The following is a 17,363-nucleotide window of genomic DNA, read 5'->3' as shown; positions in this document are numbered from 1 at the left end:
ACTCGCCCCATCCCCGCCCCAATGGGGCGGAGATGGGTCTCGATTTGGCGGGTGGTGGGGCGGGGATGGGGATAAAAACCATACCCTCCATGGGTGATGGGGCGGGGGTGAATTTTAAGTTGTACCCGCCCCATCCCCGCCCCGCTTCGTACCCACCCCATCCCCACCTCATACCCACAATTATATATCTTTTAAAGCAAAATTGCATACTTTTATTCTATAAAATAATTACATAAAATACAATATTAATTATAATACTTTGTACGACACTTATATTATAACACAAAAATGTGTATAGAATGTTTTATTTTATAATTCGTATTAATTATGTAAGATTGTGTATTTGAGATACGGATATTAGGTGGATCTTGGGTGGGGATTAGGCGGGTCTTTGATGGGAATTAGGTGGGGATGGATATCCAAATGGGGGGTGGGGCGGGGATGGTTTTGGATTTGTACTCGGTGGGGCGGGGATGGGGATGAAAATTGGACCCGCCGCAGGGATGGGGATGGGGATGAAAATATTAGGTGGGGATGGGGATGGGAAGACCAACATCCGCCCCGCCCCATTGACATCCCTACATATGACACATGTCACCCCTTTTGATATTTTTGTTTAAGTCTTTATACATTCTATAACTTGCAAATTCAATTAAGAAAATGAAGTGTTTCATTTCCATCATAATAAAATAAAGTTGAACCAATTCATATACATCACATAAACATATGAATTGAATTTTATAAAAATTGTCTTTTCAACTAATAGACTTAAAATATAACTTAAACCAATATGTCATTTCATATCCTACAATATTCATGTATATATACGTATCTAAATTCCTTTATCTTTTTCCACAGTTCTACCCTTATTTTTTTTTATTTTCCTTTTAAGTCTTAGCAATGAAACAATTACTTCGTATTTCATATCAAAAGTTTCAACTATTGAAAAACATACCTACATATGAAATAACCTAGATAAGAACCCGTGCATCGAACGGGCCAAGAGGCTAGTTATTATTAAAACTCAAAGGCAAGAAGTGTCATATCGCCACGTGTCACTTTTTTTTTCTTCTTATTTAGACATGTCATCAATTAAACTGCCACATAATATAATCGATTACGTGTACATGTTAGATATGTGTGAATAAATTGTATGATAAATTAATTAATTGTATTTAAAATAAATTGTAAAATAACTTAATTAATTTTCATCATTCAAAATAAGTTTTGTAACCGACTGTATTTATTTTGAGCTCAATTAGAACGATGAATAATTACAATGTATTTAAATTGCTTTTGACCCACTTATTTTGTAACCGGTATATACTTAATGTGATTTATTTATTGAAAGTTTTCCTATCAAAGTTTAAATATACCAACGTAAAAAAAAATATTTAAGTAATATCCACAATCTTCCATTTTTTCGTTTTTTTATAGTACTTTTTTTTTCTTAATAATGGTTGTTTAACTTGAGCTCTTTCCCAAATTAAAGTCAAGAAGAACCGCAATTCCCAAATTGCAGCCAAATCTTTTTATTTTCCCATTCTACCGTCCACGTAAGCACTGGTTAAAAAACCGGTTTTTTTTTTTCCGGTCCAGGGTAAACCGCTACTTGAAGTAGCGGTTTCTTTGCAATAAACCGCCACTTCAAGTAGCGGTTTCTTAGTTTAAAACCGCTACTTGAAGTAGCGGTTTCTTTGCAATAAACCGCCACTTCAAGTAGCGGTTTCTTAGTTTAAAACCGCTACTTGAAGTAGCGGTTTGTTTACAAAAAACCGCTATTTTATGTAGCGGTTTATTTTGGAAAACCGCTACTTCAAGTAGCGGTTTACTTTGAAAAACCGCTACTTGAAGTAGCGGTTTACCCTGGACTGGTTTTTTTTTCAAACTTGCATAATCACTCAAAAAAAAAACCTGCAAGTTGTGTACCTGTAAAACATGAGATATATAGCATATTTTCAACACAACCATCATAAATAACAAGTTTATGAAGATCTAAGGAAGTCGAAATTGCAAAGTCGAATATTTTTCAATTGATTAAATATAACAAAATCCAATTCTAAGCATTTACAAAAAAATTAGTTTAGTTCCAAAATATACACTTAGCTCGGGCGTTGCTTCTTCCCATGAGGTGACGATGAAGATGATGCAGTTGTCTCCTCTGGAATGTCATCCAGGCCAACTCCAACCCCAGACGTAGTGTTGCTACGCCGTCGGTTTCTCTGATACCAGCGATGCACTAGTGGAGGAGATATCATGATAGTATGCTGAGAAGGAGTCGGTGGACGGAAGGCACGTGCTGAATGGCCTCCACGATGAGGTGGTGGTCTGATCGGCATAGTGTGCACAGTAGAAGATGAAGACGTGGACGGTCGAGGCTGCTGAATAAGGTGTGACTGCCCCACCCTAGACAAGGTTTGGCCACAAAATGATGTAAAACCCTGCATCGTCTGTATGGCAAATGGTATAGCCGTCTCTGGTGGCAAGTGGGAGATGGTCTCAGTAGCTCCCGATAGCTGGACGTGCAAATTAGCAAATGCATGTGCCTACATTTAAGTGTAGTTTTAATGTTAGTAAAATGAAATCAAAAACGTAAGAACTATATTGAAATGAAGTGAAGTTCATACAAGCAGGAGGTCAGAGGTAGCTGGCTGGTAATGACTCGGGGGGCGCTCCTGCGAAGGTGGAGTAATGACCAGTCTCGTGATGCGACGGTACCAAGCCATGTACTCTGTCATGGCCGGGGAAGAAGTCCCAGTGAACGGGTATCCCTGGACGACTAATGCCTCTCGTCGACTCCACTCGTGTACATGGTCCGAATGCCGAATCTCCCAATTACGCTGTCCCCTTCGATCCTTCCTGTGTAGAGCAACGTCCGTGTCTACATCCTGTGGGATCGGCTGGTCTAACCCGAACTGACGAAGGACTCGGTCTGGGAGATGGAACTCAACGACGTCAAAGCATATCAGAGGTGCCCGTGAACGCCAAATGTGCATGTCTGAGCGACAAATCTCCGGAAGTCGATCCATCACCGCCTCAGTATATGGCTGCCAAATCATCTAATTCCCAAAACAAGTATGTCAACATGTATATGACTAACATAATGGAAGAAATACAATGCACAAAAAAAAGAAACACCGATTGTACCTGGTCCTCGCGCTGATGGTCAAACGCATCTCTGTAGTATGGTAGTCCAGAAGCAGTATGCGCACACGATAGATGGACACGTAACCACCTGTAAAGACATGTTAATAATAATTCTTGAAAGATAGAATTGTAAGAACATGAACTTGAAGCAAACATTGTACCTGCACGCCAAAGGGTCAACACCTCGCTGATGCTGAGTCCCCAAAATGTCATCCTCATCCTCAACCTCAGGGTCCTCCTGTGGCGGATCTCGAGGCCTCCTAATGTATGGTCGGCCAATAGTAATATGCTCCCACGACCACAACTGTAGTAGGATGAGCGGGCCTCCAATCTGTCTTGAATCTCGCTGACATGCTCGACATAGCTGCCGATACAAAAAACCAAGAGTCGCACTCCCCCAGCTGTAGGTCGAAGCTGTCTCCCAGTCTCGAAGGAACGGCAAGTAGTAGAGTGACACAGCATCGCCACTCTTATCGGCGAACAGAATAGATCCCATGAGAGTGAGAATGTAAGCACGGCTATGGCGCTGAACTGTCAAGTCATCAGCTCCCTCTGGCATCTGTGAGAAGTGACGTCTAAGCCACGTCAACTTCAAAGTAGATCCCTCCAGAAACGGCTTACCGTTATCATCATGGCCAGGTCGAACTCCCAGCAACTCCTCAACTAGGTCATGCCATCCCTCAAATGGAGGTCCAATGACAGGAGGGCCGTGCACTCTCAGACCTAACAGGACGGAGACATCCTGTAAAGTAATGGTGGCCTCACCTACCACTAGGTGGAAAGTATGTGTCTCCTGCCTCCACCTCTCAACCAACGCCATAAGAAGAGATCGATCAAGCAAAAACCCTCCTCCCAAAATCCTATGTACACCGTAAAACCCAGCAAGCCTAACGTACTCTAGTACTCCGCCATCTACCCTCCACTCACGTCCCACGCTGACCATATGCTCCCTAACTGAGAGAACTCTATCAGCTACGCCACTCCAAACATCGTGGCTCCTATGGGAAGTCTGCAAGCGTAGAACAGATGGATCCACTGGGCCTGGACGAATCACCGGCTCCATGGGACCTACACGATAACGAAAAATTGAATTAATGTTAAGCGTTCGAGAAAAAACATAAATATTAAACAAGAATATATAATTAATCATGTTACCCAGATGATCCAAATCCACCAATAAGAGTAGGACATGTCTTCTTGTTATGCCCAGGTCGCCGACAAACACTGCATGCCTTCTTCACACGATAGGGACGCTCATCCATTTCATTTCGAATTCTAGTGGACCGTCGGCCTGGGCCTCTTTTCAAATCTGGGTTGGCAATAGTAGTAGGACCATTGTAAGCTGACCAGTGGCAAGGATCAGGAACTGGTGCGAAACACTTCGCGTATGAACGCCTATATTCGGCGGTCATGAAAAAAGAATCCACAAAGTCTGCATGTGATAGGCTTCTATGACGACAAACTGCTAGTACATGAGAGCATGGGAGCTTGTATATTCTCAATTTCTCACAAGTACATGTCTTGCTCAACAGATTCACAGTGTGGGAGTTACCACCTTTACCAGCTTTTCTTCTTCCACGACCGGTCCTAACCTGATACAACCCGATGACATCATAGTCAAAAGCAACAACCTCATGGTGCGTGGCTTTCTCCATGTTGGCTTCTATTGTCTTCTTAGCCTTTTCCGATAACTCATGGCCCTCTTCAAGTCTTCTTTTACTCCAACTTCTTCTAGTTGCAAAATAGGAGTTAACCCGGAAAAAGGTCATTTGCACTAAAGCGGTTATCGGGAGACATCGAGCCCCCTTTAAGACTCCGTTGAAAACTTCCGACATGTTTGTAGTCTTCACACCAAACCTGAAACCACCATCATGATGAATGGACCACTTACTGTACGGAATTTCCATCAAGTACCTACGGGCCTCTACATTCAAGTCACCAATTTTGTTGATGTAGTAATCAAACTTCTTCTTCTGCCTTGCAGTAGCTGCTTTGCCAAAGAGGTTCTTTATGACGACACTTTTAAATTTTGAGTTCACATTAGAAGCCAAGTGTCGTGTACAGTACTTGTGGTAGGCATTGGGCTCCTCCCAACCACTTCCAACTTCTTCCATTGCTGCTAAAATACCAGCATGTCTGTCAGATATCACACATAGCCCTTTCCTATCTGTAACTCGAGCACGAATACAAGCCATGAACCAAGACCAACTATCATTGTTCTCTCCTTCGACAACCGCAAAAGCAAGGGGGAATAGTTGAAAATTGGCATCCGTTCCCATAGCAATGAGTAGAGTGCCTTTGTATTTGCCATATAAATGAGTGCCATCAATGGTGATAAGGGGTCTGCAGTGACGGAATCCATCAATACATGGCTTGAATGCCCAAAAGACTCGTTGAAAAACATGTGTTCCAGGAACCGTACACTCTAACAACCTCCACTCAACAACAGTTCCAGGATTTGATTCCTTGAGAGCTTGCATGTCCTTAGGCAACTGTTCATATGAACCCTCCCAATCCCCATAAATGAGTTTTATTGCCTTTTGTTTCGCTAGCCATGCTCTCTTGTAGGTTATTTGGAATCCATCAAATTTCTCTTTCACAAGTTGCACCATTGTCTTGATTTTCAATGAAGGATCAACGCGAATGACATCTAGAAGAGCATTGCAAAAGAACTCGGAAGTCAGTAGCTTATGATCTCCCGAGTCGATGTCACCAACACAGTTACTTGCATGAGGGCCGTTGTACCTCACAATTTTAAACGTAGAGAGTGTTGGATCTTTCACTCCTCTAAGCCTCCACGAACAACTACATTGTTCTTTCCTCTTGCACTCAACAACATATTTCTCTGGCTCTGCCTCCACAACTCGAATTGTTTGATTTCTAGCTATGGAGTAAGATTTCACAGCATCTTTCAGTTGTTGCAATGAGTCAAACTGCTGACCAACCTCAAATTCTCCCCCATTGTTATATGTCTCATTTCCTAACCAAGACATCCATGAGTTATTCAAACGAGGATCAACTTGCGCCACTTCATTGAAGTCTGAAGTGGGGGCGCTTCCTTTAATTGCCTTATCACGAGCTTCAATTACCTCTTCATCATCATCTTCATCAGTGTCATTCATCTCTGCATCGCCAAATACATCAACATTGTTTGGGTCAAGAGAATCAAGAATGCCTTGTGGTTGTGTGCTTGTCGAGGTTCCAACATTAGGCGATGAGGCCGGAGACCTAAACTGTGAGAGATGGTCATTGACATAATGTGGATCAACAAGCATTCTTGTGAATGACCCTATGCCCACACTTTGAACACTAGTGGAAAACGGTTGATCCACACTACCAAAAAAATCCATCCCCGGAAAGGAACCAGTGTTAGTTTGCACAACTGGCTCCTTTGGAACTTGTTCAATGAACAATTGCATTGCAACAGAAGAACTCTGAGTCACAGCAATCCACATAGCTCTAACAGCGTTGTCGTCATTTAACGGAATTGCAACATATGCCCCAGCCATAGGATAACGCATAACCACCTTCAACTCCACACCTCTAGGATCAACACTCAATTCTTCATATAGCTTGTTCAGAACTTGTGAATATGTCATTGCAGAATGTACAAACACAAATTTTTGATTCCCACCCCTATACGTTATATCGCTATCTTTGTGGACAATTTCTCCACCCCAATAGCAATATAGAGGGTAGTTCGGAACCTCCATGTTTCATTCTAGAAAAGACCATTATTAATCAAAGATATTAGATTGCAAAAATTCATTAACAGTGTGGCAATGTCCTAACATCAAGCAAGCAAACTACACAATTATAGCAACCTAAACTGAGCTATGAAGGTCTTAATACCTCTTGAAGCTCAACATGGGCATAAGTCATGACTACATGTACTTTGAGCTCATGTACTTTGTGTATAGAAGCTCTATTTTCACTTTCAAAATCAGCAATTATAGCAACCTAAACTGAGTAATGTGATCGAAACCATTAATAATTCTACAAGGGTTATATGTAAGGTAAGTAAATCAACAACAACAACCAAAACCAACCACAAACATACATACAATTCTGAAACTCAATAACAACAACAATAAACAAGAACACTAACAACAACAACACAACCAAAACCGAAACTCAATAACAACAACAATAAACAAGAACACTAACAACAACAACACAACCAAAACCGAAACTCAATAACAACAACAATAAACAAGAACACTAACAACAACAACACAACCAAAACCGAAACTCAATAACAACAACAATAAACAAGAACACTAACAACAACAACACAACCAAAACCAACAACAACAACACATACATACAATTCTGAAACTCAATAACAACAACAAACTCAATAACAACAACAAACCCAATAACTGAATACAAAAAATAATTAGGGCACTTACCACAAACAAGAAGATCAGCACGTTTCTTCTGAAATTAGCGAAGCCGACCACTAAAGTCGAACCCTCGGCGTCAACAGCGGCGGCCTTCGTTGCTGAGGAATGCTCCGGCGGCGTCGGTGGATTCCTTGGCTGCGCCGGCTTCCGTTGAAGGAGGTGTGATTTTGGTGGAAGGCGTGGATGGGATTTTGGTGAGAAGACGAAAATGAAAGAGGAAAGTGAAATCAGGAAATTATACCTGCTAGAAAACCGCTACTTGAAGTAGCGGTTTATTAAACAAAAACCGCTACTTGAAGTAGCGGTTTATTAAAAAGAAACCGCTACCTGAAGTAGCGGTTTATTAGTAAAAACCGCTACTTCAGGTAGCGGTTACTTCAGGTAGCGGTTTTGCTGTAGACCGGATTTAAAATTTCTTCCCCCCTGAACCGGTGACGTGGACGGTACTTTGGGAATTCTTAAAACTTTGGCTGCAATTTGGGAATTGCGGTTCTTCTTGACTTTAATTTGGGAAAGAGCTCGTTTAACTTGTGGCTAAACTTTACAACTTTACAAGCAATCGTTAATGGTTATCAGCTTATCGCTAATTTTGTCCAACAGGGCCTAACTCAAAAAAGTGGTTTTGAAAACTTGAAAAATCAAGCAAAAGAAGCAAGTATGCGTGTTCTCACTCTCCTCCATTAAAATCCAACAGCTGTTCAAAACGTGAAACCAGTACACATATCGAAATTCCAAACGACTTTGAATTTCCAAATTAAATCAAAATCAAATCAAACCTTTTTTTTTTCTCGTCAAACCCTAACCTAACTTCGATTTTTCCTCCTTTTTCATCATCAGATCAATTTCAAATCTTTCTAAATCAATTCAATTCCTCGATTTCTTCCCCTTTTTTCATTCAATTCAATTATTCGCAAAATTCCACTCTCAGCAGAGTTTCCAAATCCCCTGAATCACCAATCGGCGTAAAATTCCATCAAAATTGACGGCAAATGCGAAGCAGATCTAGCAAATCCTCATCAAATTCAAGCTTAATCATCACAAATTCACTGGAAATCAACGGAATTTCATCTAGATTTTCAATCAGTTTCTGACATATGATAAAACTACGAACTGCAAAATCGCCATTGTTATGGGAGCAGCAGAGAGGAAGAAGTGGTTATTCGCACTATTCTCCGCTTTGTTAGTCTCTCTCCTCCTCTTTCTCACTGCAATTTCTGGGCTCAACGCTTCATACGCTTTCACTTCTTGGAGTAACAAGCCAACCGCAATCCTCAACCGAGGGCCGCAATTCCCGCCATCATTCGCTTACTACATCTACGGCGGTGCCGGCGATAAGGAACAAATTCTACGACTATTGCTTGCTGTGTACCATCCCCGGAATTGGTATTTGTTGCATCTATCTGCGGATGCATCGGCGGAGGAGAGAGAATGGCTGGTTGCTGCTGTGAGGTCGGTGCCGGCGATTCAGGCTTTCGAGAATGTGGAGGTTATTGGGAAGCCTATATGGCTGACATACATGGGAGCTACTAATATCGCGGCGACGCTTCGAGCTGCTGCTGTGTTGTTGAAGCTGGATGATGGGTGGGATTGGTTCATTACTTTGAGTGCTTCGGATTATCCATTGCTTACTCAGGATGGTATGTGATTTATTGGTAATTATCTATTTATGGGAATATTTGGTCATTTGATCAATATTGTTATTTCCTTTTGTGGGTTTATCTGAGGATATTGATTAGTGATGTCTTCATTGTCTTGCTGATGTGCCCAATTTTTGTTCCTTTGTTGGCTTGTTTGTGTACAATTAGTTGTATGTTTATGTGGAAAAAAAGAACAGTTTGTACCAAATTGTAAATTGGTGTACTCTTGAGTAGTTGAATTAGTCTTTTTTGGCGACTTTTGGTTATTTGATTTCTATATGGGTTGGCTGATAATTATAGTTAGATTAGTTACGTTTCGATTAGAGCTAGACCTCAAGTCACCTGGATGTCAGTTGGAGAACATTATTCTTCCTGATTTGCTTTAAGGTTACTAAACTTGCTTAGGTAGGAAGATGTAGTGGTTCCAGGAGGTTTTAGTGAATGACATTCTAATTTAGAATCTAGAAATTTAAAGCATTTAAAGTGGAGACTCACGTCGTGTCCGTTTATTTTTGGCTGATGAGATTTAATTAAACTGCTCTTTCAGTCACAAAATTTTTCAATAGTAAAAAATATTTTAACGGATGAAAATTTGCGTGGATTCTTGTTGGGTTTGGATCATATGCAGCGATGATCAAGATTGAATTTTTAACTGTAATGTTTTACAATAATTATGGGTTGTATGCTCTCTCAATGCTGTGCTTTACATGGTTGTAAATACAGAATTACTCATGAAAAACTAGTATGATTGTAGGGAATTAGTTTTACAGGGAGTGTAAAGAATGTGTGGTCGCTTGTTATTGCTTTTGACCTTCTAGTTGATTCACTGATTATTCCAAACTGAATTCTTCTTATTTGCAATTGAATGTGAGGATGAACCTTGTGAACCTTTATTGACATTTAAAAGAATTATTATGTTCGAATTTTAGGAGGTTTAAGTTTGGTTTGGAGTAGCACTGAATATCTTCTGCTAGGACACCGTCCTTAAGACTTCCTTGTTGATGGTAGCTGAGTATTGGATTCTCCCCTATTTCGGCTGATTATCTGTTTTCATTTTATTTTTTGAAAAAGTGAGTTCGGATGATGGTGGCTGCACAAGAAATAATTGTTCAGTAAAAAGGTCTGTTTATGAAACAATGCTCCAGGATCTTAGAAAATTGTTAGTAGTTATATTCAGATGAATGTGGTATCATCCCGTATTATATTCCCAGTTATTTCCAATAATGTAGTTGTGTTCTGGTTCAACCAAGAGGGTTTGTGGGAAAGGAAATGTATTCCCCTTGATGTCTGTTTAAGATACTCGGGTTTTGATCTGTTACCAGTCATACCACATCCTCTAAGATGAAAGCTTTGCTCCCCTAGGCTTATTGTCTGATCTGCAGCTCTTTGCTTTGGATGATTATTTATTTTTTATTTTTTTTATTTTTTTGAGATCTTTTTTGGATTGAAGTTGTTAGTTGTGACAGATAGAAATTTCTCTTCCCTTTAGCTTTAAGACAATTCTTGTAGTATGAAAAGACACGTAGATATTCAGAATTTGAATTCCTTCCCATAATTAGCAGATTGAGAATTTATGTTTGTAATTTGGAGAGCAACATCAATGCTGCTCCCTACTGGTCCATTTCTGTGTAATTGTTGAGGGAGAATCAAACAAAAAGGTTCACCTAGATTTCTACTTTTCTTTGTCCTTCATATCTTAGGGAAAGCAGTCCTGTGCTTCTTAGATCAGAGAAGCAGGTGCTTTGTAAATTGTGGCGGTGGGGCCATGGGATTTGGTTGGAGAGATGAATTGTTGTGGCATTTATTGTTATTTGGGAGAGGGTAATACTTTTTAAATCGAGGGAATGAAGAGGTTTGAAATCCCCTTTTTTTTATTATTTTTTTTAATAGTATTTCCTTTTTTTCTTTAGGGCTTCTTGAGCCAAAAAGGCCATGGAGTATATAGGATATTATAATTTTCAATATCCATGAAGCATTGCTAGTAGAAACTTTGTTTGAATGGTCCCTAATTGTTTTATTGCAACAAGTATATACTTATAACCCAGTTATGTTGAGTTGGCGTTGAACTGTGATGAATTAGAGGGTTCAGTGGCATTATAAGCTTGTGCTTGGAGTGTTAAGCTTCTCGTCTTCTCGATTATGTTTTAACCAAATTATATTGCAAGTATTTTGTGGATTGATTTCTTCAATGGCTATCACTTTGCCTGAATTTGGAATAAACCAATTTTTATGGAGTTATGGGCAAAGTAATAAGGAAACATGCTGCTGTGCAGCAACATGCCGATTTATTTGCTTTCATCCTGAAGTACTGTGTTAATGGATAAGCAACAATAGGGCTGAATCTGATGCTTACTTGCAGAATTAGTGGTCATATAATGTCTTTTATGTTTATACTGGTTTATTGTGTCGGACTGCATTTAGATTTTTCCTTGAAATTTGGTGTGGGGAGTAAGGTGGGGGAGTGGATTGGATGAATAATGATCAAAAGAACCTGAAAGCAATCAAGGGAAAACTTGGATAAATATGTTTATTCTCTGAAGCGTGTGTCATAATTTACTTGTCTTCCCCCCTTTACTTTAATGACACATTAAGTGAATAGTTAGTAAAGTTTAGATCATGCAAAGTAAAAATTATTTAACTTTTCTCAGGGTCAAGATTGAGGGCCTTGAGGCTGCAAAATAGTTCTGTTTAACTCACAACTTTTGTTGGTGCATGTTCTGTGGATCTTTTTGACGGAATGTTATGATTTAGTCACTGTCTCAGCAAAGTTGATCTGCCTATGGCATAATCATCTAAATTTGAAGTGAAGAATATTCAATGCCATAGATTACACTTGATCATTTTACTATCAGTATGTGTTAGTGGTCATGTTCTATAGATATGCTAGCTATGCTTTCTGCTGATTGCCTTCTGATCATGTGCTTGGATGATGAGTACTTTGAGCTAAGCTACTGCTGTTTGTATCTATGCTGAAAAAATGCTGGTATTGTTAATCATGGTGTAGCTATCATTCATTCTCATTATTGACGCTGATAAAAGTCTCTGTTTGCGTATTTATTTCAGACTTGGCTCATGTATTCTCATCAACTAGGAGAGACCTCAATTTCATTGACCACACCAGTGAGCTCGGCTGGAAAGAGTAGGCAAACCCTTTTCATAAACTTAAGTCATCATTGTGGTAAATAGATCTTATTGTATTCATGCAACTTTTTTCAAACATTCCTTTGCAGACAGCAAAGAATTCAACCTATCATTGTGGACCCTTCAATATATTTAGCTAGAAGAAGTCAGATATTTACTGCAACACAAAAGCGGCCTACACCTGCTGCTTTCAAAGTTTTCACAGGCAACTCTTTTTACTATCCTCCATCACTATTAAATTTAAAAGCCCACTTGTTATGTTGATTATATTCATTTGCCTTTTTGCAGGTTCTCCCTGGGTTATGTTGAGTCGATCCTTTTTGGAGTTTTGTCTCTTTGGTTGGGATAATCTTCCTCGCACCATCTTAATGTATTTTAACAATGCGGTGCTACCTGAAGAAGGCTATTTTCATTCGGTCATATGCAATTCGCCAGAGTTTAGAAACACAACTGTTAACAATGATTTGAGATACATGATATGGGACAGTCCTCCAAAAATGGCGCCCCACTTTTTGAATGTATCTGATTTTGATCAGATGATTCAAAGTGGAGCTGCTTTTGCACGCCGATTCCAAAAGGATGATCCAGTGTTGACGATGATTGACGAGAATATTCTTCATCGGAGACATAACAGAGTTGCTCCAGGATCATGGTGTTCTGGTCGAGATAGTTGGTTTACTGATGCTTGTGCGCAGTGGGGTGATATCAACTCTTTGAAGCCTGGGCTCCAAGCAAAAAGGTTTGCAGATTCTATGACAAACTATATAGATGACCTTAACTCACAGTCTACACAATGCAAATGAAAGCAACTGATAATTTTCCTTTGGGACATGGAGGCTCTGTATTTTTACTTATATCAAAGCATGGGAGACCACAGGTGCACATTAGTCAGCTTACCGAGGTGGTTTAGAGTCAAATATGGATGGGACTTTGTACTAATTCCGTATACAAATTGTTCATAGTTTGGTGGAAGTTGGGAGAGAATGGCCGATCCCTTATAGGGACTTTTGAGCCTGCATTGTGGCTTAGAGGGGCCAGCATTGATTGTAGAGTAATCTGGTCTCTAAAATAACTAGGAAGTCACTATATTATGCGGCAGTATACATACTGATGATCCTTTTGTATCTTTTTTGTATGATATCGTTGTTGAAATAGGCTTATGGTCGACTTTTTTCGATGGCCGTGTATCAGATTTTTACTATCCCTATGTTTAATTAATTAATTCTTCTGATACAACACTGCATAATGCTTCATTTTGATATAAGATATTTTCCATTTGTAATTTAGTATTTGATTCATTGGTTGATTCTATTCTTTGCTAATTTTGCCTTTTGTGATTTTATTGGACTATAAAAGATTTAAAGCCAGTGACGTTGCAATTTGGGCATAGTCTCTGCTTTCTTCCACTGTTTGATGTTTATGCTTACTAACATGTATCATTGTACCAGGTTTGGTGCCATCAGAAATTTGGAATTGACAGTTTTTTATGAATTCCGAACAGTTTTGTGCAGGTCCCAAAGTAAATATTTGTGATGCTTCACTTGCATAGCCATGTTCCCATGTATATGAAACCAACTTTGATCCACTATGTTGGAGAGAAATAGGTGGCCCTTGAAACAATCAAATTTAAGGCTTCCCTGCTTAACATACCTTTGAATCCAGTACGAGTAAACGAAATTTCATGAAAGTTTATATCATGGCAACTTTGTAATAAAATAGCATTGAAGTCCGTGCCCAAGCAATAAATACTACATCCGCTGCATATTATGTGCAACGATTAGACATTTTTTCTTTCTACTTTATGTCAAATTGTTGCAAATAATATGTAACGAAAGTAGTAATTGTTTTACTCACAAAAGTTCTGACATTATGCCAACTTGCACAATAAAACAAATTGATGGAGCCTACTAACGTAAGCTTGGATTCGTGAGACTGTGAGTGCTTAACCCACCATACACGCTTCTTCTTCCTCCATTTTCTTACCTCTATTAGCAGAAATTAAAAACCTTTAATGGAGAAATAGAAAAGCACGAACAAGCTTCAGTGGAGAAGGAAGATAAACATTTCCCTTAAGGATTAACCATGTCCTAATTTCTCTAATTTTCATAGGGTTTTTCGTTTGATTTGGTAGGGTCGACAATTTGCCACCGGAAAGGTGATAGAGGTTGAAGAAGATATGAGACAGCGAGATACCAGGTAATGTCAAGCAAATCCAAGCGGTGGTTGGCTGGTTGTGAGATGCCGAGATCTGGTGGTATGGTTTGCAGTTGCTGTGAATTGAAGAAGAACCAACTGAAGAAGAAGAAACATGTCGTTGACGGCAATGTAACAGCAGATATTCATTCATTTGCTTTGGACATTATCACCCTTACTTTTATACGCCAAATGACGAATTTGCCCAGATATAAATAGCCCAAGTTTCTATCCGATATTAACCTGGGCCGGCTCAAAGTTTTACGATATGTGGATTTAGAATTTGAAAACTCGTGAAATCACTAATAATAACTTCACTAAAGTTTACAAGTTGGATACACTATGAGCTATGGAGTAATTATCCTTCATATAAGGTGTGTTTTCTTCGCCTTATTAGAATTGAACTTATTTGAATTTATGTGAACTAAACTTATCTAAACTAATTTAAATTTATCTGAACATATCAAACTTGTTAGACCTTATTGAACTTATTAGACTTTATTGTATAACTTATTAAACTTGTTAGACCTTACTTGGTAGGCTTTATTTAAATTCATAGCGTTCTGTATGTTCACCTGATTTTCACTTATCTGAATTTATCTGATCTATTATTAGCCCTTATTAGATCTTACTTTAGTTATAAATTGAACTTGGATAGCCTTTATTACCCTTTATCAAAACGTATCTGAACTTATAAATCCTGATTTGAACTTATCTAAACTTATTTTTCCTGAAATAAGTGAAAATAAGGTGAACAAAACAAAGGCTTATTGTAACTTATCTTAACTGATATGAACTTATTACCCTGAAACTTTTATAAGGTGAAGAGAACAAGCGCATAATCCAAAAGAGTCTATATGGACGTTTATTATCTCCGAAACACCCTTTTTTAGGAGTAATATATAATAGAGAGTATTAATGTTAAACAAAAGTTGCAGTGAAGGTACTCAAGTTTCAAAAGTTGCAGGTAGAGTACTAATCACACTATGAACCTACAAAAACAGGTTAACAAAAAAAAAAAAAAGGAAAATTATTTTTCTGACATTTATGCAGAGGGTACTGCTGTTTGAAATTGTTCAAGATTTTGAGTTGTTAAAATATAGCCGTTACAACTCCAAAAAAATTTCCTTCCATATATATTGATCTCCATATAGCCATCTGCTACAACTTGCAGCTGTTTTTTTTTTTTTTTTTTTTTTTTTTTTTTTTTTTTTTTTTTTTAAAAAAATAATAAAAATAAAAAAATTCAGAAGAAGCAATTACAAAAATTACAGGAAAATCAAGTTAAATATTTTTTACAAGAGTTCACAACATGTCAAGGCTAAGAAACTCTGGGAGTAGATGTCACTGTGGGTTGTTGGTGTCTAAGAGTAGGACATGGACAAAAGATAACCATGGCAGAAGGTTTCTTACTTGCCCTGACTATGATGCAGAAACTGATAGGAGGGGCTGCAAATTTTTTAAGTGGGTGAACATGGAAGACCCCAATGCATGGCAGACTAAGGTGATATTGGGGCTTATGCAAGAGAATCAGGGACTCAAGAATGAAGTTATGTCTATGAGGAAGGAATTGAAGCAAGTAAACAAGTATGCTAGGAAGATTGAAAGTGATTATGTTATGCTTAAAATTAAAAGGGCTGCAAAGATGAATTTGGGCATTAATTGTGACTCATGGAAGGTTGTTATTGTGCTTCTTGTGCTAGGAATTTTGTATGCAATGAAGAATTGATCAAATGTAGCCTGAAATAAGTAATAAATTGTACCTTGTGCATCTAGTTCTTGATGTTTCTCTCTTCTTTTCTAAATCCTGAATAATTGCTGCAATTAGTGTATGATTTTATCTACTTATAAGTCTGAGGGTTTCCTGTCTTCCTCAGCTTTCCAAAAGCTGTTGTCTCTCCTGCCTGATATCTCCTCTTTGTCTTTGGTCTCCCCTACACCTTTTTCAATTTTGGTGGGATGACAAAGGCATCAGATTGTGGCCATTCTTGGGGACCATTCAAAGGCTCAATAAGGAAAGCATATGCTTTCATGTACTTGTCCTTGGTGGAAAACTCACTGACATAGCCCTCAGGCTGGTCTGATTTATTCCAAATAGCAACCACAGCATGATTGCAGGGAATGCCACTCAGTTGCCAAGCATTGCAACTGTAAGTTTTGGTCTGCAAGTCTACAACAAATTTTTCCTATGTGGCACTCTTCCTGACCCCATAAAAGAATCCTCCATCCCATAAAGCATTCCACCCCCTTGCCCAAATCTTCACCTTCTCCAATTTTTGTTGAATCCTTGGCAAAGCATTACATTCTTCCCACCAATTTCATCTCTTTTTTTGTGGAGTCTCTCCATTAACCCTCCCTTATATCCTCAAGCATTGTAATTATGGGCTTATGCCTTGAACTCAGAATGTATGCATTGAAGACCTCACTCATGTTGTTATCTACACTATCACAACATGACATTGGAGTGTAGAAAGCCCTACACCACTTCTTGTAGTTCCTTTTCATCAAATCTTCAGCTGCATCATCAGATATGACCCCCATGATTTCAATGTTATTCAGAAACTCATTCTCAGTGTTACTTTTAGCTATTGTCCAAAATTGCTTTCTGAATTTAAGTCCCCCTTCAAAGACCCCTCTAAATTGCAGTACACATGCCTAGCACACACCTTCAGATACTGCTGCTAACAACCCCTTTTGCTGGTCAGCTCATAAATGTGTAACCAGCCCATGTTGCTGTCTCCAAATCATCAGCAAGTAGAGACAGGAACCATGTCCAATTGTCTGTACTCTCAACTTCAACCACAGCCCAAGCCAAAGGAAACATTTGGTTTTTTCCATG

At 38.9% G+C, this 17,363-nt stretch overlaps 2 protein-coding genes across 3 annotated transcripts; one reads left to right on the top strand and one right to left on the bottom strand.

The window, feature by feature from the left end:
- Positions 1 to 4,019: 4,019 nt before the first annotated feature.
- LOC110699955 lies at positions 4,020 to 7,886 on the bottom strand. 2 transcript variants are annotated; one of them, XM_021877447.1, is made up of 3 exons: positions 7,560 to 7,886; positions 4,303 to 6,868; positions 4,020 to 4,215 (listed from the first exon to the last, which is right to left on the bottom strand). In XM_021877447.1, the coding sequence occupies exons 2-3, from the start codon at positions 6,858 to 6,860 to the stop codon at positions 4,146 to 4,148; spliced, it is 2,628 nt and encodes an 875-aa protein (XP_021733139.1). In that variant the 5' UTR covers positions 6,861 to 6,868; positions 7,560 to 7,886; the 3' UTR covers positions 4,020 to 4,145. The 2 variants fall into 2 exon arrangements, with proteins under 2 accessions (XP_021733139.1, XP_021733138.1); XM_021877446.1 differs by lacking the exon at positions 7,560 to 7,886 and having other exon boundaries at positions 4,303 to 7,247.
- A 275-nt stretch (positions 7,887 to 8,161) lies between these two features.
- LOC110699956 (beta-glucuronosyltransferase GlcAT14A-like) lies at positions 8,162 to 13,562 on the top strand. The gene is made up of 4 exons (XM_021877448.1): positions 8,162 to 9,190; positions 12,254 to 12,329; positions 12,421 to 12,536; positions 12,620 to 13,562. The coding sequence occupies exons 1-4, from the start codon at positions 8,683 to 8,685 to the stop codon at positions 13,132 to 13,134; spliced, it is 1,215 nt and encodes a 404-aa protein (XP_021733140.1). The 5' UTR covers positions 8,162 to 8,682; the 3' UTR covers positions 13,135 to 13,562.
- Positions 13,563 to 17,363: the final 3,801 nt, after the last annotated feature.

This window comes from Chenopodium quinoa, unplaced genomic scaffold (genome assembly GCF_001683475.1).
Source record: "Chenopodium quinoa cultivar QQ74 unplaced genomic scaffold, ASM168347v1, whole genome shotgun sequence".
Classification (NCBI taxonomy): domain Eukaryota; kingdom Viridiplantae; phylum Streptophyta; class Magnoliopsida; order Caryophyllales; family Amaranthaceae; genus Chenopodium; species Chenopodium quinoa.
The sequence above is the reverse complement of the archived record's forward strand: the minus strand, read 5'-3'. Positions and strand labels throughout refer to the sequence as shown.

Excerpts from the sequence above, each read along its gene's own strand:
- LOC110699955 (XM_021877447.1), bottom strand. The coding sequence starts at position 6,860 with ATGGAGGTTCCGAACTACCCTCTATATTGCTATTGGGGTGGAGAAATT. Across the intron at positions 4,216-4,302 it reads GGTGGATTTGGATCATCTGG|GTCCCATGGAGCCGGTGATT; the intron begins GTAACATGATTA and ends GTTATCGTGTAG.
- LOC110699956 (XM_021877448.1), top strand. The coding sequence starts at position 8,683 with ATGGGAGCAGCAGAGAGGAAGAAGTGGTTATTCGCACTATTCTCCGCT. Across the intron at positions 9,191-12,253 it reads TCCATTGCTTACTCAGGATG|ACTTGGCTCATGTATTCTCA; the intron begins GTATGTGATTTA and ends TATTTATTTCAG. Across the intron at positions 12,330-12,420 it reads AGTGAGCTCGGCTGGAAAGA|ACAGCAAAGAATTCAACCTA; the intron begins GTAGGCAAACCC and ends ATTCCTTTGCAG.